This window comes from Erpetoichthys calabaricus, chromosome 3, assembly GCF_900747795.2.
Source record: "Erpetoichthys calabaricus chromosome 3, fErpCal1.3, whole genome shotgun sequence".
In the NCBI taxonomy this organism is placed as follows: domain Eukaryota; kingdom Metazoa; phylum Chordata; class Cladistia; order Polypteriformes; family Polypteridae; genus Erpetoichthys; species Erpetoichthys calabaricus.
Window position 1 is genome coordinate 121,476,660 of NC_041396.2, and position 17,524 is coordinate 121,494,183.

General features: G+C 35.9%; 1 protein-coding gene across 1 annotated transcript in view; it reads right to left on the reverse strand.

Moving 5' to 3' along the window:
- Positions 1-6,763: 6,763 nt before the first annotated feature.
- LOC114648345 (WD repeat-containing protein 26) overlaps positions 6,764-17,524 on the reverse strand; it is a 240,132-nt gene continuing 229,371 nt past the window's right edge. Inside the window, exons 13-14 of the mRNA XM_028797331.2 lie at positions 13,457-13,642; positions 6,764-13,064 (exon numbers count right to left, since the gene is read on the reverse strand). Of these exons, the coding sequence (XP_028653164.1) occupies positions 13,039-13,064; positions 13,457-13,642 (212 nt within the window). The 3' untranslated portion in view covers positions 6,764-13,038. The remainder of the gene's footprint in view (positions 13,065-13,456; positions 13,643-17,524) is intronic.

Below are 17,524 nucleotides of genomic sequence, written 5' to 3' on the forward strand. Positions count from 1 at the left end.
GACGGCTATCAACAAGAGTGAAAGGGAAGGTCTACAGGACAGTAGTGAGACCAGCTATGTTATATGGGTTGAGACGGTGGCACTGACCAGAAAGCAGGAGACAGCTGGAGGTAGCAGAGTTAAAGATGCTAAGATTTGCACCGGGTGTTACGAGGTAGGAAAGGATTAGAAATGAGTACATTAGAGGGTCAGCTCAAGTTGGACGGTTGGGAGACAAAGTCAGAGAGGCAAGATTGCGTTGGTTTGCACATGTGCAGCGGAGAGATGCTGGGTATATTGGGAGAAGGATGCTAAGGATAGAGCTGCCAGGGAAGAGGAAAAAAGGAAGGCCTAAGCGAAGGTTTATGAATGTGGTGAGAGAGGACATGCAGGTGATGGATGTAACAGAGCAAGATGCAGGGGACAGAAAGATATGGAAGAAGACGATCCGCTGTGGCAACCCCTAACGGGAGCAGGTGAAAGAAGAAGAAAAACAAGCATAATAAAAACCAGGTACTGAATATGAACAATTTCACACAGTTTTATAATTTTAAAAATATTTTCTGTCATTTGTGCTGAACAAATCTGCGCTTACTGTTGCCATTTTTTCTCTTTTCCTTTAATTTCCCAGAATGGGCCAATTTGTAATGTAAACTAGGTGAATTTTAAAAGTTGTGAGGGTTTTTTACACTAAACGTCTACAGCACACAACATATCCTGCTCCTGCTCCAACGACAATGTGCTTATAATGAATGTCTTCAATATTGCATTCAAGAATCTCAGATACTGGGCTTTATTATTTTCTACCAGCCATATTGATCTCTGATTCCATCTCAGGCACAAACAATTTATAGACAGAATTTTGCCCCTGCAGGCCTGAAAAGATATATTAAAAAAAAAAAAAAGATTCTACTGTGTTCTGACAGGTGTGACCACAGAAATCATGGTGGCTAAGGAAGAACAGGGCTCTTACGCTTGAATTAGTGTGCAGACCCCAACTCACTGTGTTGAGGGAGACAAAGAAAAACAAGCATGTAGCATGAAGGCTAGGGGCAGTGAGGCTTGAATAGCCCATGCATAAGAACAGTAAACCCTTAATAAGCAGAGCAACAACAGGTAATAAGAGTATGGACAGGCACAAAATGACAGAGACAGCATCTGAGATTAGTAACAATATATACATTATCTAAACCTGTTTATCCAGAGCAGGATCGCTGGAACCTGGAGCCTACCCAAGCAGGTTTGGACGCAAGGCAGGAAAAATCCCTGGTATGCAATATGTATGATATGGCTAATGTTAAGAACAAAAAGAATATGATATTTCAACTATCTGTTTTGAGAGAGAGAGAAATGGGGACAGATATTTTAAAACCTAAATTCTGCTACTGGATTATTTTCACAATATCAGGTATTCTGAGCTGTGAATATGAACTAAAAAGAAATTAATAAATATACTGTAGAATAAATACAAAAACAAATTAGTATGTTTAGCTTTTCATCACTTGGCAGACTCTCTTCGCCTACCTACCTGTAGTTCAGTGGAGACATTGCCAACTCGGGAATTTTACAAGGTTTGTATCGCTTTGAAACAACGCTTGTAAAGCAAAAGTGATTGGTCAGCAACAACATGCTTATCTTGTATCATGACCTAGTTAGTCTCTCGATCAGTGCCGTTTTACTAACAAAAATCGGGAGTGGTCTCCCTTTAGACTTTCTCATTTACTCAGATATTGGCTTATATAGCTTTGCCTGGAAAATATTAGGGTAAGAGGTCTTATTTTAGGAGTGTGTTATAGACCACCCAATTCAGACAGTAATCTCAGCACACATCTTTTTAGTAATATCAAAAAGGCAAGTTTACAGGGAGATGATATAGTCATGGATGGACTTTAATTATCCAAATATTAACCGGGATAACCTTGCAGACAGAGGAGCACAAGAGTTTTTAGAAGTAATCAGTGGCTGTTTTTTAACACAGTATGTTAAAGCACCAACACGGGGTGAAGCCTGTCTGGATTTAGTATTTTGTAATAATCAAGATAGAATTGAGGGTGTAGAGGTGATTGAACCACTAGGGTCAAGTGACCACAATATAATACAATTCTCAGTATTATGAAAGAGTGCAGATGCAAAGACTAAAATTGTTAAGTTGAACTTTGGTAGGGCTTATTTTGACCAGATGCGACAATGTCTAAGTAGGATACACTGGGATAACCTTTTAAGTGTGGAGACAGTCGATGAGCAGTGGAACAGGTTTAAAAATGTTTGACATGTAATGCAAGACAGATACATACCTAAATTTGGAATTAATAGGAAATTAAAAAAAAAAACTCCACAGTGGACTAATAAAAGATTTAAAAAAGAAGTTGCAAAGGAAAAAACTGCTTTATAACGCATATAAGACTAATGACTGCAAAGTAAATCATAGAGCATATGAGAACATGAGGGCAACCATTAAGAAGGATATCAGGGAGGCTAAAAGACAGTTGGAGAGGAATATAGTAAATACGGCCAAAGAAGACCAAGAGATTTTTTCAGTATTTTAGTAGTAAAAGAACAGTCAAGGAGGTGGTCAAGTGCATCACAAATAGTAAAGGTGAATTAAAAGATACAGACAATGAAATAGCGGATGCCCTAAACTTACATTTTTCTGACGTGTTTACAAGTGAGCAAGTGGATAACCTCCCAGAGGTAAACATGACTACTAAGGAAGTACTGAGGTCAAAGCTGAAATCAAACAAATCACAAGGACCAGATAATATTTATCCTCAAGTTCTTAAGAAGGCTAGTGAGTACATATACACTGCCTGGCCAAAAAAAAAGTTGCCACCAAAAAAAAAAGGTCACACACTCTAAAATTTCGTTGGACCACCTTTAGCTTTGATTATGGCACGCATTCGCTGTGGCATTGTTTCGATAAGCTTCTGCAATGTCACAAGATTTAGTTCCATCCAGTGTTGCATTAATTTTTCACCAAGATCTTGCATGATGGGTGCATCACTTCATCTGCCTCTCTTCTTACCCTGATGTGCCCATCACTCTGGAACAGGGTAAATCTGGACTCGTCAGACCACATGACCTTCTTCCATTGCCCCAGAGTCCAATTTTTATGCTCCCTAGCAAATTGAAGCCTTTTTTTCCAGTTTGCCTCACTGATTAGTGGTTTTCGTACGGCTACACAGCTATTCAGTCCCAATCCCTTGAATTCCCTTCGCATTGTGCGTGTGGAAATGCTCTTACTTTCACTATTAAACATAAACCTGAGTTCTACTGTTGTTTTTCTTCGATATGATTTCACCAAACATTTAAATGATCGCCGATCACGATCATTCAGGATTTTTTTCCGGCCACATTTCTTCCTCGAAGACAATGGGTCCCCACTATCCTTCCAGTTTTTAATAATGCGTTGGACAGTTCTTAACCCAATTTTAGTAGTTTCTGCAATCTCCTTAGATGTTTTCACTGCTCGATGCATGCCAATGATTTGACCCTTCTCAAACAGACTAACATCTTTTCCACGACCACGAGATGTGTCTTTCAACAAGGTTGTTTAAGAAATGAAAAGCAACTCATTGCACCAGTTGGGGTTAAATAACTTGTTGCCAGCTGAAAGATAATCGCCCACGCAGTAATTATCCAATAGGAGGCTCATACCTATTTGCTTAGTTAAATCCAGGTGGCGACTTTTTTTTTTGGCCAGGCAGTGTATAAACCCTTGACACACATTTTTAGGAAGTCACTGCGCACTGGAGAGATTCCAAAAGATTGAAAAATAGCAAATATCATCCCATTATATAAAGATAGACTGCGCAGATCCAAGCAACTATAGGCCAGTAAGCTTAACATGCATCACAGGCAAATTAATGGAAGGAATTAAGGATAAAATTGAGCAACACCTGGCAAGGACAGGAGTTATTCTGAACAGTCAGCACGGGTTCAGAAGAGGGAGGTCGTGTTTCACTAACATGCTGGAATTCTATGAGGAGCATATGATATTATTTATCTTGACTTTCAGAAAGCATTTGACAAGGTGCCACATGAGAGGTTGGGCAAAAATTAAAAAGTGGGAGTTCAAGGTGATGTTTTTAGATGGCTGCAGAATTGGCTCAGACACAGGAAGCTGAGGGTGATGGTGCAAGGAACCTCTTCAGAATTGGGCGATGTGGTGCTCCACAGGGGTCAGTGCTAGGTCCGCTGCTATATTTAATATATAAAAATGATTTAAATAGGAATATAAGTAACAAGCTGGTTAAGTTTGCAGATGATACCAAGATAGGTGGATTAGCAGATAATTTGGAATCCGTTATATCATTACAGAAGGACTTTGGACAGCATACTGGCTGGGGCAGATGAAATTTAATGTCAGTAAATGTTAAGTTTGAATACACAATGGGCGGTCGTAAAATTGAGAGTACACCTTATGAGATGGATTTAGGAGTCATAGTGGACTCTAAGCTATCAACTTCCAGACAGTGTTCAGAAGCTATTAAGAAGGCAAACAGAATGTTAGGTTATATAGCACGGTGTGTGGAGTACAAGTCCAAGGAGGTTATGCTCAACCTTTATAATGCATTGGTGAGGCCTCATCTTGAGTAATGTGTGCAGTTTTGGTCTCCAAGCTACAAAAAGGACATAGCAGCACTAGAAAAGGTCCAGAGAAGAGCAACTGGGTTGATTCCAGGGCTACAGGGGTTGAATTATGAAAGATTAAAAGAGCCAAGCCTATACAGTTTAAGCAAAAGAAGATTAAGAGGTGACATGATTGAAGTGTTTAAAATTATGAAGGGAATTAGTACAGTGGATCGAGTGTTATTTTAATATGAGTTCATCAAGAACACGGGAACACAGTTGGAAACTTGTTAAGGGTAAATTTCGCACAAACATTAGGAAGTTATTCTTTACAGAAAGCTTATTGCAAGTGTCTATCGTTCTAACAAGAAGTGTGGTAGACAGTAAGACTTTAAGGACTTTCAAAACTCAACTTCATATTTTTTGGGGCGAAATAAGTGGACAGGACTGGCGAGCTTTGTTGGGCTGAATGGCCTGTTCTCGTCTAGAGTGTTCTAATATGGGGATGGATATTTGAGGAGTAAACCACAAGACAATGATTATATACATTAAAGAACTATCAACAATAAATCAAATTAGTAATATATTGAACAGTTATTATAAAAGTAAAGTTGAATAAATCAGACTCTGCAGCTGCACGAATAAAAAAAAATACATAAAACAAAATTGAGTATGTGGTCAGATAAAGTACCACTTCCGGATGATGCATTTGGCCCAAATGTTAATACAGATTCTGGTGTAACAACCACATGCCAAATTTCATCCATCTATCTAGTTCTGTTTGTGAGATATCGTGTTTATACACACACACAATTCCAAAAAACAGTATTTTTGGACTCTAGGACTCAACAAGATTTATCAAAATGTTGAGGTCAATTTTTTTTCATGATTAGTATACTTTCTCTATACCTTATGTGTGAAGTGGCAGGTGAATTACTGTCAACAAAAGGCAGGCACCTGAGAAATAAACTGAAACGTTACTCGTGATTTTTCTGTCCATACAGTAAAGTTTTTCTTGACCAACACATTCCGATTTCAGGTGTTTAAAATTATATCTTGATATACAACAAATGCAAAGAAAGGCAGCACGTAAATAGCTTTCTATTCCATGGGCTTTACGCGCCCGTATACAGCTCGCTGTCACCGCCAGTGTTGTGTGAACAGCAGCCATCACCAGCCGCCATTCACTGGATGAATATATGCAGGCGGCTTGTGGTGGATGACTTTCAATTTTAGAATTAAAAGTTATAAGGGTTAAAAACTAACAGCAAAAATATCCATTCAAAAATGTAAACTATAATTATGTTTAGTAAATTATTTTATTTCAGTTAGTCTTTCCAGCAACTTTAACAGTTTCATTTAGTTTTAGTTTTTCATTTCAGTTTACGAAAATGTTTTTTTAATAACAGTTTCAGTTTTGATTTTAGTTTTTGTTAACTATAATAACCTTGGTGTGTACAAATGTTAATCAATTGAATACAGAAAGGAAATATGGTAAAGAGATCCAATTATTTGGTCAAACAGGGCAAAGGCACAAGATTTAGGTTCCATTGATCCAACATTTGAATGTTGGTGACAGATGTAGCAGTCTCAGCATCTTGGGAATAGCTGTCCTACAATTTTTATATATTGTAGTTTTAAGTTTACAGAGAATTGTGGGATAAAGAAAAATAGCAAATGAGCAATAGCTCTCTGAGCACAGACACCTCACTTATGAGAAAAGACAAGAGAATTGCTTAACTATATTAGGCTAACAAATAGCATGCAAATACTCAAACAGAGGCATGCACAGCAGCATCCACGATCATACATCAGATCTTAAAGCCTATGACTTATAGCAACAGAAGGATGCATCAGATCACACTCCTGTCAGCTCAGAAAAGCAAGATGCAGCCATAGTGGGCATGTGATTACCAAAACTAGATGAATGTTTGGAAAAGTCATCCTTTGGACCAATTTCAAATTTAGCTGGCATTGCCATGGGTCAAAATCTGGATCAAACAGCATGAATTCAAAAGGTACAGCAAGGTGTTGGTAATATAATGGTGTGGAAAATGTTTTACATATTTACAATCAATGTTTTGAAAAGACATGAAAATCTATATATATATATATAAAAAAATCAAGCTCTCCAGTGAAATAGGAAAAACTCCATTCTAAGTTAAAAAAAAAAAACTTGCAAAATAAATCAAATGGAAACAAAACATTTATGAAATTCATTTTGTATTACAAACTTTATTTTATATTCAAACTGGTTACTGTAAACAACTGCATACACCATTTACCCCACTGATGTGCAAGCTGCATTTTCAACAGAACTCTACTGTAATGTGCCTTCTTACTTTCCAACTGACTATTCATGTTTTAAACCCTGAATGCTTTATTTAAAATATGAATAACATAACACTTCTCCTAATCAACATTACAAAAACGTTACAATCACTTTCATATAATATTAACAACACATTTAAATGCAATTAGAGCTCTTCAAGTGTCCCAAGTGAGAAGTTAGAAGATGCATACCTCTCATGTTGGATTGATATAAAACACCAAACTGGTAAACCTGGAAGTGGAAATAAATGTGTACATGAAAGGCATACAAAAAATGGGAAAATTTGCATATGTTGTTAAAAGCTTCCCAGAAAAAGTTAACACTTCTATTTTAAAGATTTTAAACAAAAATCTCCTTTAACTTACTTTCAGGGCTACCTCCAATGTCAATGTGCAGATTTCAATGCCAAGGAAACTTACCAAAATAGACGAGAACCAAGATAGGAAAAAAAATATATTTGTATATATACACATCTATCCACTGGTAGGCTTCTACAAGATGCTTTAGAATCATATAAATGAAGCAGGTAAAGTTCTTTAATAGACCAGACAGGTTTAGGCTATTTCAAGCTATTTTGTTAACTGCAAAAATAACTACAGCACTGTCACCCAGGAAAACAGTATTTACTTTTTTTTCTGTTTTCTTGTGGAAATAAATGATAATTGCTCCAAATGATGTGGTAATTTTTAATGGTGCAGTGGCTTTAAGTATTTTATTAACTTGTATTTCTGGCTTCGAAGATAGCACCATCATAAAAGAAAATACAGTGGCATGCAAATGTTTGGGCACACTTGCCTTAAATGTCTGTTACTGTGAATAGTTAAGTCATTAGAAGAAAAAATGATATCAAAAAGCATAAAGATGATTTAATATTTAAAACAACATTACATTTTTATTTCCATCACTTACAGGTACAAAACAACAAAAAAAATAAAGACCTGAAGCAAAAGTCTGGGAACAAGACATGGTCAATACTTAGTTCCTTTGGCAAGTATCACAGTCTGTAAACACTTTTTGTAGCTAGCCAAGAGCCTTTCAAACCTTACTTGGGGTATTTTTTGCCCATTCATCCTTGCAAACGGCTTCTAATTCTATAAGGTTCTTGGGCTGTCTTGCATACACTGCTCTTTTGAGATCTATCCACAGATTTTCAATGTTTAGGTCAGGGGACTGTGAGGGCCATGACAAAACAATCAGCTTGCACCCACTCGAGGTATTCCATTGTAGATTTTAAGGTGCGTTTTTTGTATCATTATCTTGTTGTTGGAACCATCCTTTTTAACTTAAAACTTTTTCACAGATGGTGTGATGTTTGCTTCCAAAATTTGCTGGTATTTAATACATTCTTCCCTCTACCAATGACATGTTCCCTGCGCCACTGGCTGCAACACAAGCCAAAGCATGACTGATCCACACCCATGCTTAATAGTTGGGAGAAGTGTTCTTTCTGGGAATTTGGCACCCTTTTTCTCTAAACATTTTATTGCACTTTCTGGACAAAATGATCCATTTTGACTTCATCAGTCCAAAGGACCCGTTTCCAAAATGCATCAGGCTTGTTTAGATGTTCATTTGCAAACTTCAGGCACTGAATTTTGTGGCTAGGATGCAGTAAAGGTTTTCATCTGCTGACTATCATGAAGATCATATATGTTCAGGTGTCGCTGCACAACACAACCACCACTCTATAGTCTGCTAAATCTTCCAGAAGGTCGTTTGCAGTCAAACAGGGTTTTTACTTGCCTTTCTAGCAATCCAATAAGCAGTTGTTTCAGAAAATTTTCTTAGTCTTCCAGACCTCCTACTTTGTGAGCATCGATTATTTTATTTTTCAGAGTGTGAGGCAGCTGCTCAGAGGAGCCCATCACTGCTGAAGATTAGGACAAGGTTTGAGGAGTCAGAGAATTTATACAGCTTTGCAATTGCCATCAAGTGGGATTTCGTAATGATGATTGTGAACAAGCCATAGCCCTAATGAACAAGTTAAGGTCTGAGAACTTGGTAAAAGTTATGGGACCTGAAATATCTAGGCACGCCAAAACTTTTTCATGGTGCTACTTTCCTTTTTCATTGTGCAACTGTACAAAAGAAACAATACACTAATCTTGCATGAAGTGCTGAAAAGAAATGTGTCACTTTTAACTTTATGCCCTTTGATGATCAGATCATCTTCTGTTAATTTAACTATTCACAGTAACATACATTGTAAGCAAGGGTGCCCAAACTTTTGCATGCCACTGTAATATACAAATAAAATAACTTCTTTAAACAAAAAGAACATGCTGGGGCAAAAGTACTTTTTATAAATTGGTTAAATGTCACTTGTAGAACAAAAAATGAGGTGAAATAATATACAGGACAGGACAAGGCTAATTACAATTTAATGTTATAACAAGAAATCTAAGTAAGTTGAAAAGTAACAAAAATCCATAAAACAGACAATACAGTCAGAACAAAACACACTTTTAAACATTTAAACAGTTTGTATAACAAAGAGTTCATTACATACCAAATCTTTATTTAACTTTAATTAACCCTTTATAGAAAATTTCTACAGACAGAAATTAAAGTTCTAAGAGTCGTGGAAATCCATTCCCTCTGCAGCTCGGTTCATGGATTAGGAGTTCTGTTCTCCTGCCCACCAGTATGGTTCACTTTATATCCATTAATTTGTTTTTCTAATTACTTCTACAAACCTGATCACAACTGCTTCACAATTAAGCTTCCAGCATTGTAGCACAACTTTTACTGTACACAGAATGGTGCTATATTGGATTTATATTAAAAAATTAAAAGAAAAAACTTTAATGTGGTTAAGTTCTGTGTTTTTTAAAAAAAAAATATTCAACCTATCATTACTAAAGTAGCATAGTAAAATCTTCCATTCTGGGGCAACAGCAATCTATAAATTCAAACCTAATGCAAGGATAAAAAAAAAATAAATTACATAATAAGCATTTGACGTATGAGTGTTGTTATAAGCTTGTAAGACATGGGAGATATGCAATAATCCTGTTCCTTATGACAATGATTCTGACTGTATGTCCATATATGCAACAGATTAATTAACTTAGATACATTAAAATGTGACCTACAACTGGCAAGTTTAAACTGATGCTTTCTACATGGAATAATAAATTGACAAATACAGATAAAAAACACAACATATACTGAATTTAATAAGAAACTGAATTGTAATTGTAAAGAAATAAAAGAATGTTTCTTCTGTTTTTTTCATAATCATTTTATACATACTTTCTACACTTGGTACTATATTAATATACATAACTTATAATTTCAAGCATTTTTCTTCTTGATAAATTAAAATGTTTCATTAAATGAGTCTATGTTGTATTTGTGTTTACATATAATATATACCGTATATATACCGTATATATAAATATGACACACACAAACATATCTATTTATATAAATACACTCGCACATACAAGACACACACACACACGCACGCACAGGCTTTGACATTCTTCATACAAAGCAAAATTTACAAATAATAAAAGATTGCATAAAACACTTTAGGCAAAAATTTCTGAACTATTAAACAGTTTGACACTTCAAAGCCATTTATTGCCAAAGCTGTAAATAGAGGACCTTCGGTTACTTTGTTACAAAACAGTTAGAAATTCTTTAAATAAAAAGTGGGCTCTGCAGCAATGATAAGAAATAAAATTAAGTTCTAAGGAATTTTACCCTAATTAACATTAAGTAAAATGCATGGTACAATAAAAATGATACAAAGAGGTTGAAATAGTTAAATTGATTTATGTGGAATTTTTCAAAAATTTGCTCCCAGACCTTTAACCAAATGTTATATATGGGTATTATACCCTCCCCACCCCCCAAATACCAAAAACACTATGTTGCTAAAATGTTTTAAGATCCCAGTGACAAAATATGAATCTGCCATACCAACAACGACCTTGTTTTGCATACAGGAAATGTATAATTCCAGATTTTGAGACACAAAAAATAGTGTACCTAATGAAAAGTTTTATTTTGGTTAATTACAAACTTCTCTGGGTATCAAAATTAAGTAACAAGTGATATAGAATAAAACATATAGTAACAAAATATAAATTAGTAATGTATGCTAATACCAAAGCAATTTTCTTTTTAAGCAATGACTTTTGTTCAAGACTTAATACCTCACCTTTCTATTGTGCAAAACAGCATTTTTGCCAAGTGAAAAAGCACAGTGAAATAAACATTCTTTGTGAAATGCTGAAACAGCAGTTATTAAATACTGCCATAATATATTTTGATCTTATAATGGAAAATTATGATCAAAGTAGAATGACAAAAATATATGCTAAAATACAACCCAAATTTAAAACTCTACCATGCTTAGAATCGTTTTAATTTGCATTCAATGCTAACAGTACAATCTCAACCTACCAATGAAAACTTTTTTTTTTTTATTAAATTATGCAAAAATTTGTTTATACTTTAAAAAAATTTAGGTCACTGACTTTTCACCAGTAAAACATCTAGTGAAAAGCTATTTCAGTTATCAAATAAGAAATCTTTTTATATCTGAAGTGGTGCAGACTGGACTAAAAGTATTATTTGTTAACCCCATTCCTTTTCTGTAAAAAAGCAACTGTAAGCAGCTCTGAGTAGATTTGAATGAACTAGTTATCTATGCCGCAGTCTAAGAATTATGAACAAAATTATACACAAAAGTAACCTAAATACTAAATATATATGCACAAATCTTGTCTATATGCCACAGATACCAAATCTCTTTAAATTTTATTGAATATAAATAAAAACAAAACAGGTTTTGTGTCTCCATAAAACTTTTTTTTTTTTTTTAAGCCAAACTGTCAAAATGGAATTGTGCAGCTATACAGCACAGAAAGGGCAGCACAGAATCTTTCAACAATGCATGTTTGCAAGTAAAGTAAGAGTTAAAGTTTCAAACAGAGGGGAAAAAACTACAAAGACATTTTTCTTCCACTCAAAATGTAATTCTGAATTAAACGTGTGAATAAAAACATTAACTGCTCCTCTGTGTTTTAATAAAATTATATCCTCAAGAAAGTCAATGATGCACATATTAGTAATATTGTTTATTAATGCTTTATTTCCAGGCTATATTGATTACCATGAGAGTGTAACTACTACCTGACTGGTTTTGAACATGAAAAAATGTCTTTGCAGATCAAGAAAAGTGACAGAGCCGGTTGTCAGCAGAAACATGGTCATTTTAAAAGGTCTTTCATTTAGAACATCAACTGTGAAAGAACAAAAAAAGTTTAAAATTCAAATGTTGGATATATTTTCATCTACCCAGCAACAAAAAATAACAAATTACTGTTAAATATTTTGCTAGGCCAGATGGGGGAGGGGGAAAATAAGAAACGTATGGATTTCTTGATATTATATAAACAGGTAAACCAAAGTCCATCCAAATTTCAAACAACCCATTTTAACTACCATCTAAATCAGTGTCTATATATTTGGCAACATATTTTGTTACTGTACAATTAAATTGACTTGAATTTCAATAATGATGCAGCGTCACATTAAGTGATCTTGTCATTCAATCATTATTGCTAATCAAGTCCCTGGAACCATGAACCGTGCTGTAGAGATTCTAGATTAAGGAGGGCTAAGAGATGAAGAAAGGTGTAAAGAATAGAACTTTAGCAAGATGCAGAAAATTAAAAGGGCTCTCTTATGTACTGGATGTAATTGTCCACCTATAGCACACACCTCTATATATTAAACCTGCTAAATAAAAATTTCAAAACTAGATACACAGAAATATGACAAGATTTGCTGAACAAAAGATGAAAGGGGAACCAGAACAAAAAACACAAAGCATTGCAGAGTTCATTGGATAGTCTCATTATAGCATAGTTCTTCACAAACCAATGGGGAAAATTCAACATGGTGTCCATGTGTCTTCCAACAACGTGCTTCTTTACTTGGGTACTATGAAGCAAGGTGGTAGATGCCTGGCTCCTTATTTTGGCTTTATAGAAATGGAACTCTTCTTCCATTTTACTTACTGGTAAATGACAAAGATTTCTGTTCATTGATTGATAAAGATTGTGTCACACCAAATTTAGAGCCATTTAAAATGCAATTATTTTGTTTACTTAAAGGAGTCATCCACTTCAAAGTCACCATCAACTGTCCATGCTACTGCAGTCTTCTGTGGAAACAAAAATAGGCAAAAAAAAATTACTCCTCCTTCCTAATATTCCACCAGTCCAATAATATTCACGGGAAATAATAATATATAAATAATATGAATAATTCAGCACAATTTGAAATTCTTCTAATTAAATCCAAAAAAACCCTAACAATTGAAGTTACATGTATGTATTTTCATAACAACACAAATTAAGTGCGCCATGGTCTCTTTACATCAAAATAAAACCACAATACATACTGTATGTAGATTTTAATAGCCACATAATGCACTACTAAAAAAGGGGAGCTGCTTCACCACCACAATAAATTTCTATACTAAGCACAAACAGTTACACTAAATGATTTTTGGCAAGCTTCCTAAAAATTAAAGTATACATTTAATGCTGTTACCTTCAATATCGTGACCATCTACAAAAGGTGCTGGTCCCCATATCCTAACAGTGCCATCATCAGATGCGCTAGCCATCATGCCTGGGACCTGAGGATTCCAGCTTACGCAGTTCACGGTACGAGTGTGTCCTGTTAGCTCTGCAATGGGTAATTCACTACGCTTGTGCCAGATATATACCTTATGATCTAAAAAACCAAAATAAAATATCAAAAGTTATCACCATGGCAGCTTTCAGGTAAACCTCAAAATGACAAAGTATAACAAGGGATCACCAATTATTTAGATCATCATGACAAACCTGAATGAGATATTTATTACTATTATCAAGATCAATTAAGAATGTCATTTACATACAAAATATCTATATTATACACACACACGCATATACACTACCAGTGACAATTATAAGAATTCCTCCGTTTTTCTTCAAATTTATTCGGTTGAAATGCAATGAATGACCTAAAATGGTGAAAAGTATGCAGCAATGACCTAAAATGGTGAAAGAGCTTGCAGTAAAGTGCTATAAGTTTAAAGTTTAACAAAAACTGAAAAAAGCAAATATCAGAATATTACAAATGGGTCGTCTTCAAGGAATAACTAATAGGTGATAACCTATGTTACGCAGCAATTAAGGTAAATTAAGCCTTGAGATTTCAAGCAAACTACAGTATTTGCACAGGTGTCCCAACTTCTGTTGATTACTTAAAAACCCTTTGTCTTTCTTAAAACAGAGTTGGAACAGACTGTTACTACACCCCTTTATATTTAAAAAACAAATGTCCAGAGGAAATAAAATGCTGACAAACTTAAATTCAAATATGAACTTTCATTAATTGAATCAAAAAATTATTTCGGAACATTTTTCATTGTTAAGATCAAGTAACTATCAATATTTAACTGAGAGAAAAGTCAAGCAAAATGACACCTTTTATTGGCTAACTAAAAAGATTACAATATGCAAGCTTTCAAGGCAACTCAGGCCCCTTCCTCAGGCAAGATGTAATACAGAAACTGGAGTTCCCTGTGTTTATATACACACTAGGACAAGAATATTTAACTGAAAAAACAAAGGGATCATTATCATAATTTTTAGGAAACATTGAAGTACAAAAAACTATGAAAAGCCTTGTATGCATTGTGTGTAGAGTTGTTTACCAATACTTAAACAAATACATTTTGCTAGGATGAAGAAAGCTGAAAAAAAAAATGTCTGATTTCTTTTATTTAGGTAAATTCTTACTGAACCCCTTCATAGCAAAGTAACTTTACAAACATCTCTATCATAAACTTGGCACATATGAATTTTTAGGCTTGCATTGCTTCCCTTTGCAGACAAATTTCAACTCGGTCATAAACAAATGCTAACATTTCAATATTGGTGTTGTGTACAGACTGACGTATTAAGTATTTCTAAGTTCTTAGGTTTTTATTGACTGTTACAATGCATTTTTAATGCAGCATGTGCACATTGGTAAACTGCTCTAAAATTTAAACCACTACTATTGAAAGAATCTGAATGATATGCACAATTTTACTTACTTGTTTACTAATATTGCAATTATTTTTCCATTTCCTTTTTTTGGCTATCCCATTTCCGTGTTACTGTAGCATTTCTAAAAATGTTCTGAAGTGTTCTACAGCCTGTGTATTCTCAATAATAAAACACTCAGCTAATAAAGCAGTAAATAATAAATCTCAAAGCTCAAGTAAATGATAAACCAATAAAAAAATTGAAAAGGATATCTAATTGGGGTAAGCACAGTACCACTACCAGTATTACTTTTTTCAAAACAGGTTAATACTCAACTCTCCTTTAATTAGGGTATGCAGATTAATTTTGCACAAGGTTACTGTGAAATATTAGTGTAACAGGACAGTGTGGATGGTATATGAAAAAAAAAATTATTTATTTTTTTATTCTTCTATCATCTTTCCCTTTTGCATACCTGTGCTAATACCATAATAAACAGCTATCTGAATATACCGTGGGGCAAAAAAGTATTTAGTTAGCCACCAATTGTGCAAGTTCTCCCACTTAAAAACATGAGAGAGGCCTGTAATTTTCATCATAGGTATACGTCAACTATGAGAGACAAAATGAGAAAAAAAAAAATCCAGAAAATCACATTGTCTGATTTTTAAAGAATTTATTTGCAAATTATGGTGGAAAATAAGTATTTGGGCGACACGGTGGCGCAGTGGTAGCGCTGCTGCCTCGCAGTTAGGAGACCCAGGTTCGCTTCCCGGGTCCACCCTGCGTGGAGTTTGCATGTTCTCCCCGTGTCTGCGTGGGTTTCCACCGGGCGCTCCGGTTTCCTCCCACAGTCCAAAGACATGCAGGTTAGGTGGATTGGCGATTCTAAATTGACCCTAGTGTGTGCTTGGTGTGTGGGTGTGTTTGTGTGTGTCCTGCGGTGGGTTGGCACCCTGCCCGGGATTGGTTCCCTGCCTTGTGCCCTGTGTTGGTTGGGATTGGCTCCAGCAGACCCCCGTGACCCTGTGTTCGGATTCAGCGGGTTGGAAAATGGATGGATGAAATAAGTATTTGGTCACCTACAAACAAGCAAGATTTCTGGCTCTCACAGACCTGTAACTTCTTCTGTAAGAGGCTCCTCTGTCCTCCACTCGTTACCTGTATTAATGGCACCTGTTTGAACTCATCAATATAAAATACACCTGTCCACAACCTCAAACAGTCACACTCCAAACTCCACTATGGCCAAGACCAAAGAGCTGTCAAAGGACACCAGAAACAAAATTGTAGACCTGCACCAGGCTGGGAAGACTAAATCTGCAATAGGTGAGCAGCTTGGTGTGGAGAAATCAACTGTGGGAGCAATTATTAGAAAATGGAAGACATACAAGACCACTGATAATCTCCCTCGATCTAGGGCTCCACGCAAGATCTCACCCCATGGGGTCAAAATGATCACAAGAACGGTGAGCAAAAATCCCAGAACAACACGGGGGGACCTAGTGAATGACCTGCAGAGAGCTGGGACCAAAGTAACAAAGGCTACCATCAATAACACACTATGCCGCCAGGGACTCAAATCCTGCAGTGCCAGATGTGTCCCCCTGCTTAAGCCAGTACATGTGCAGGCCCATCTGAAGTTTGCTAGAGAGCATTTGGATGATCCAGAAGAGGAATGAAACCAAAATAGAACATTTTGGTAAAAACTCTACTCGTCGTGTTTGGAGGAGAAAGAATGCTGAGTTGCATCTAAAGAACACCATACCTACTGTAAAGCATGGAGGTGGAAACATCATGCTGTGGGGCTGTTTTTCTGCAAAGGGACCAGGACGACTGATCTGTGTAAACGAAAGAATGAATGGGGCCATGTATCGTCAGATTTTGAGTGAAAACCTCCTTCCATCAGCAAGGGCATTGAAGATGAAACATGGCTGGGTCTTTCAGCATGACAATGGTCCCAAACACACCGCCCGGGTAACGAAGGAGTGGCTTTGTAAGAAGCATTTCAAGGTCCTGGAGTGGCCTAGCTAGTCTCCAGATCTCAACCCCATAGAAAATCTTTGGAGGGAGTTGAAAGTCTGTGTTGCCCAGCGACAGCCCCAAAACATCACTGCTCTAGAGGAGATCTGCATGGACGAATGGGCCAAAATACCAGCAACAGTGTGTGAAAACCTTGTGAAGACTTACAGAAAACGTTTGACCTCTGTCATTGCCAACAAAGGGTATATAACAAAGTATTGAGATGAACTTTTGTTATTGACCAAATACTTTTTTTCCATCATAATTTGCAAATAAATTCTTCAAAAATCAGACAATGTGATTTTCTGGATTTTTTTTTTCTCATTTTGTCTCTCATAGTTGAGGTATACCTATAATGAAAATTACAGGCCTCTCGGAGTGCCAACACCAAGGAGCTGCTAAAGAAGGCGCAGCAGAGACTATTTTCTGAGAATTCTCAGAAAGAACCACCTCCCAAAAAATCTGCTCCTTGCTTTTTTATCATTGTTCCATCGAGAGTGTGCTCACGTACGGACTGTGTGTGTGGTACGGCAGCTTCACTTCCTCAGAAAAGAAAGCGCTCCACAGAGTCGTC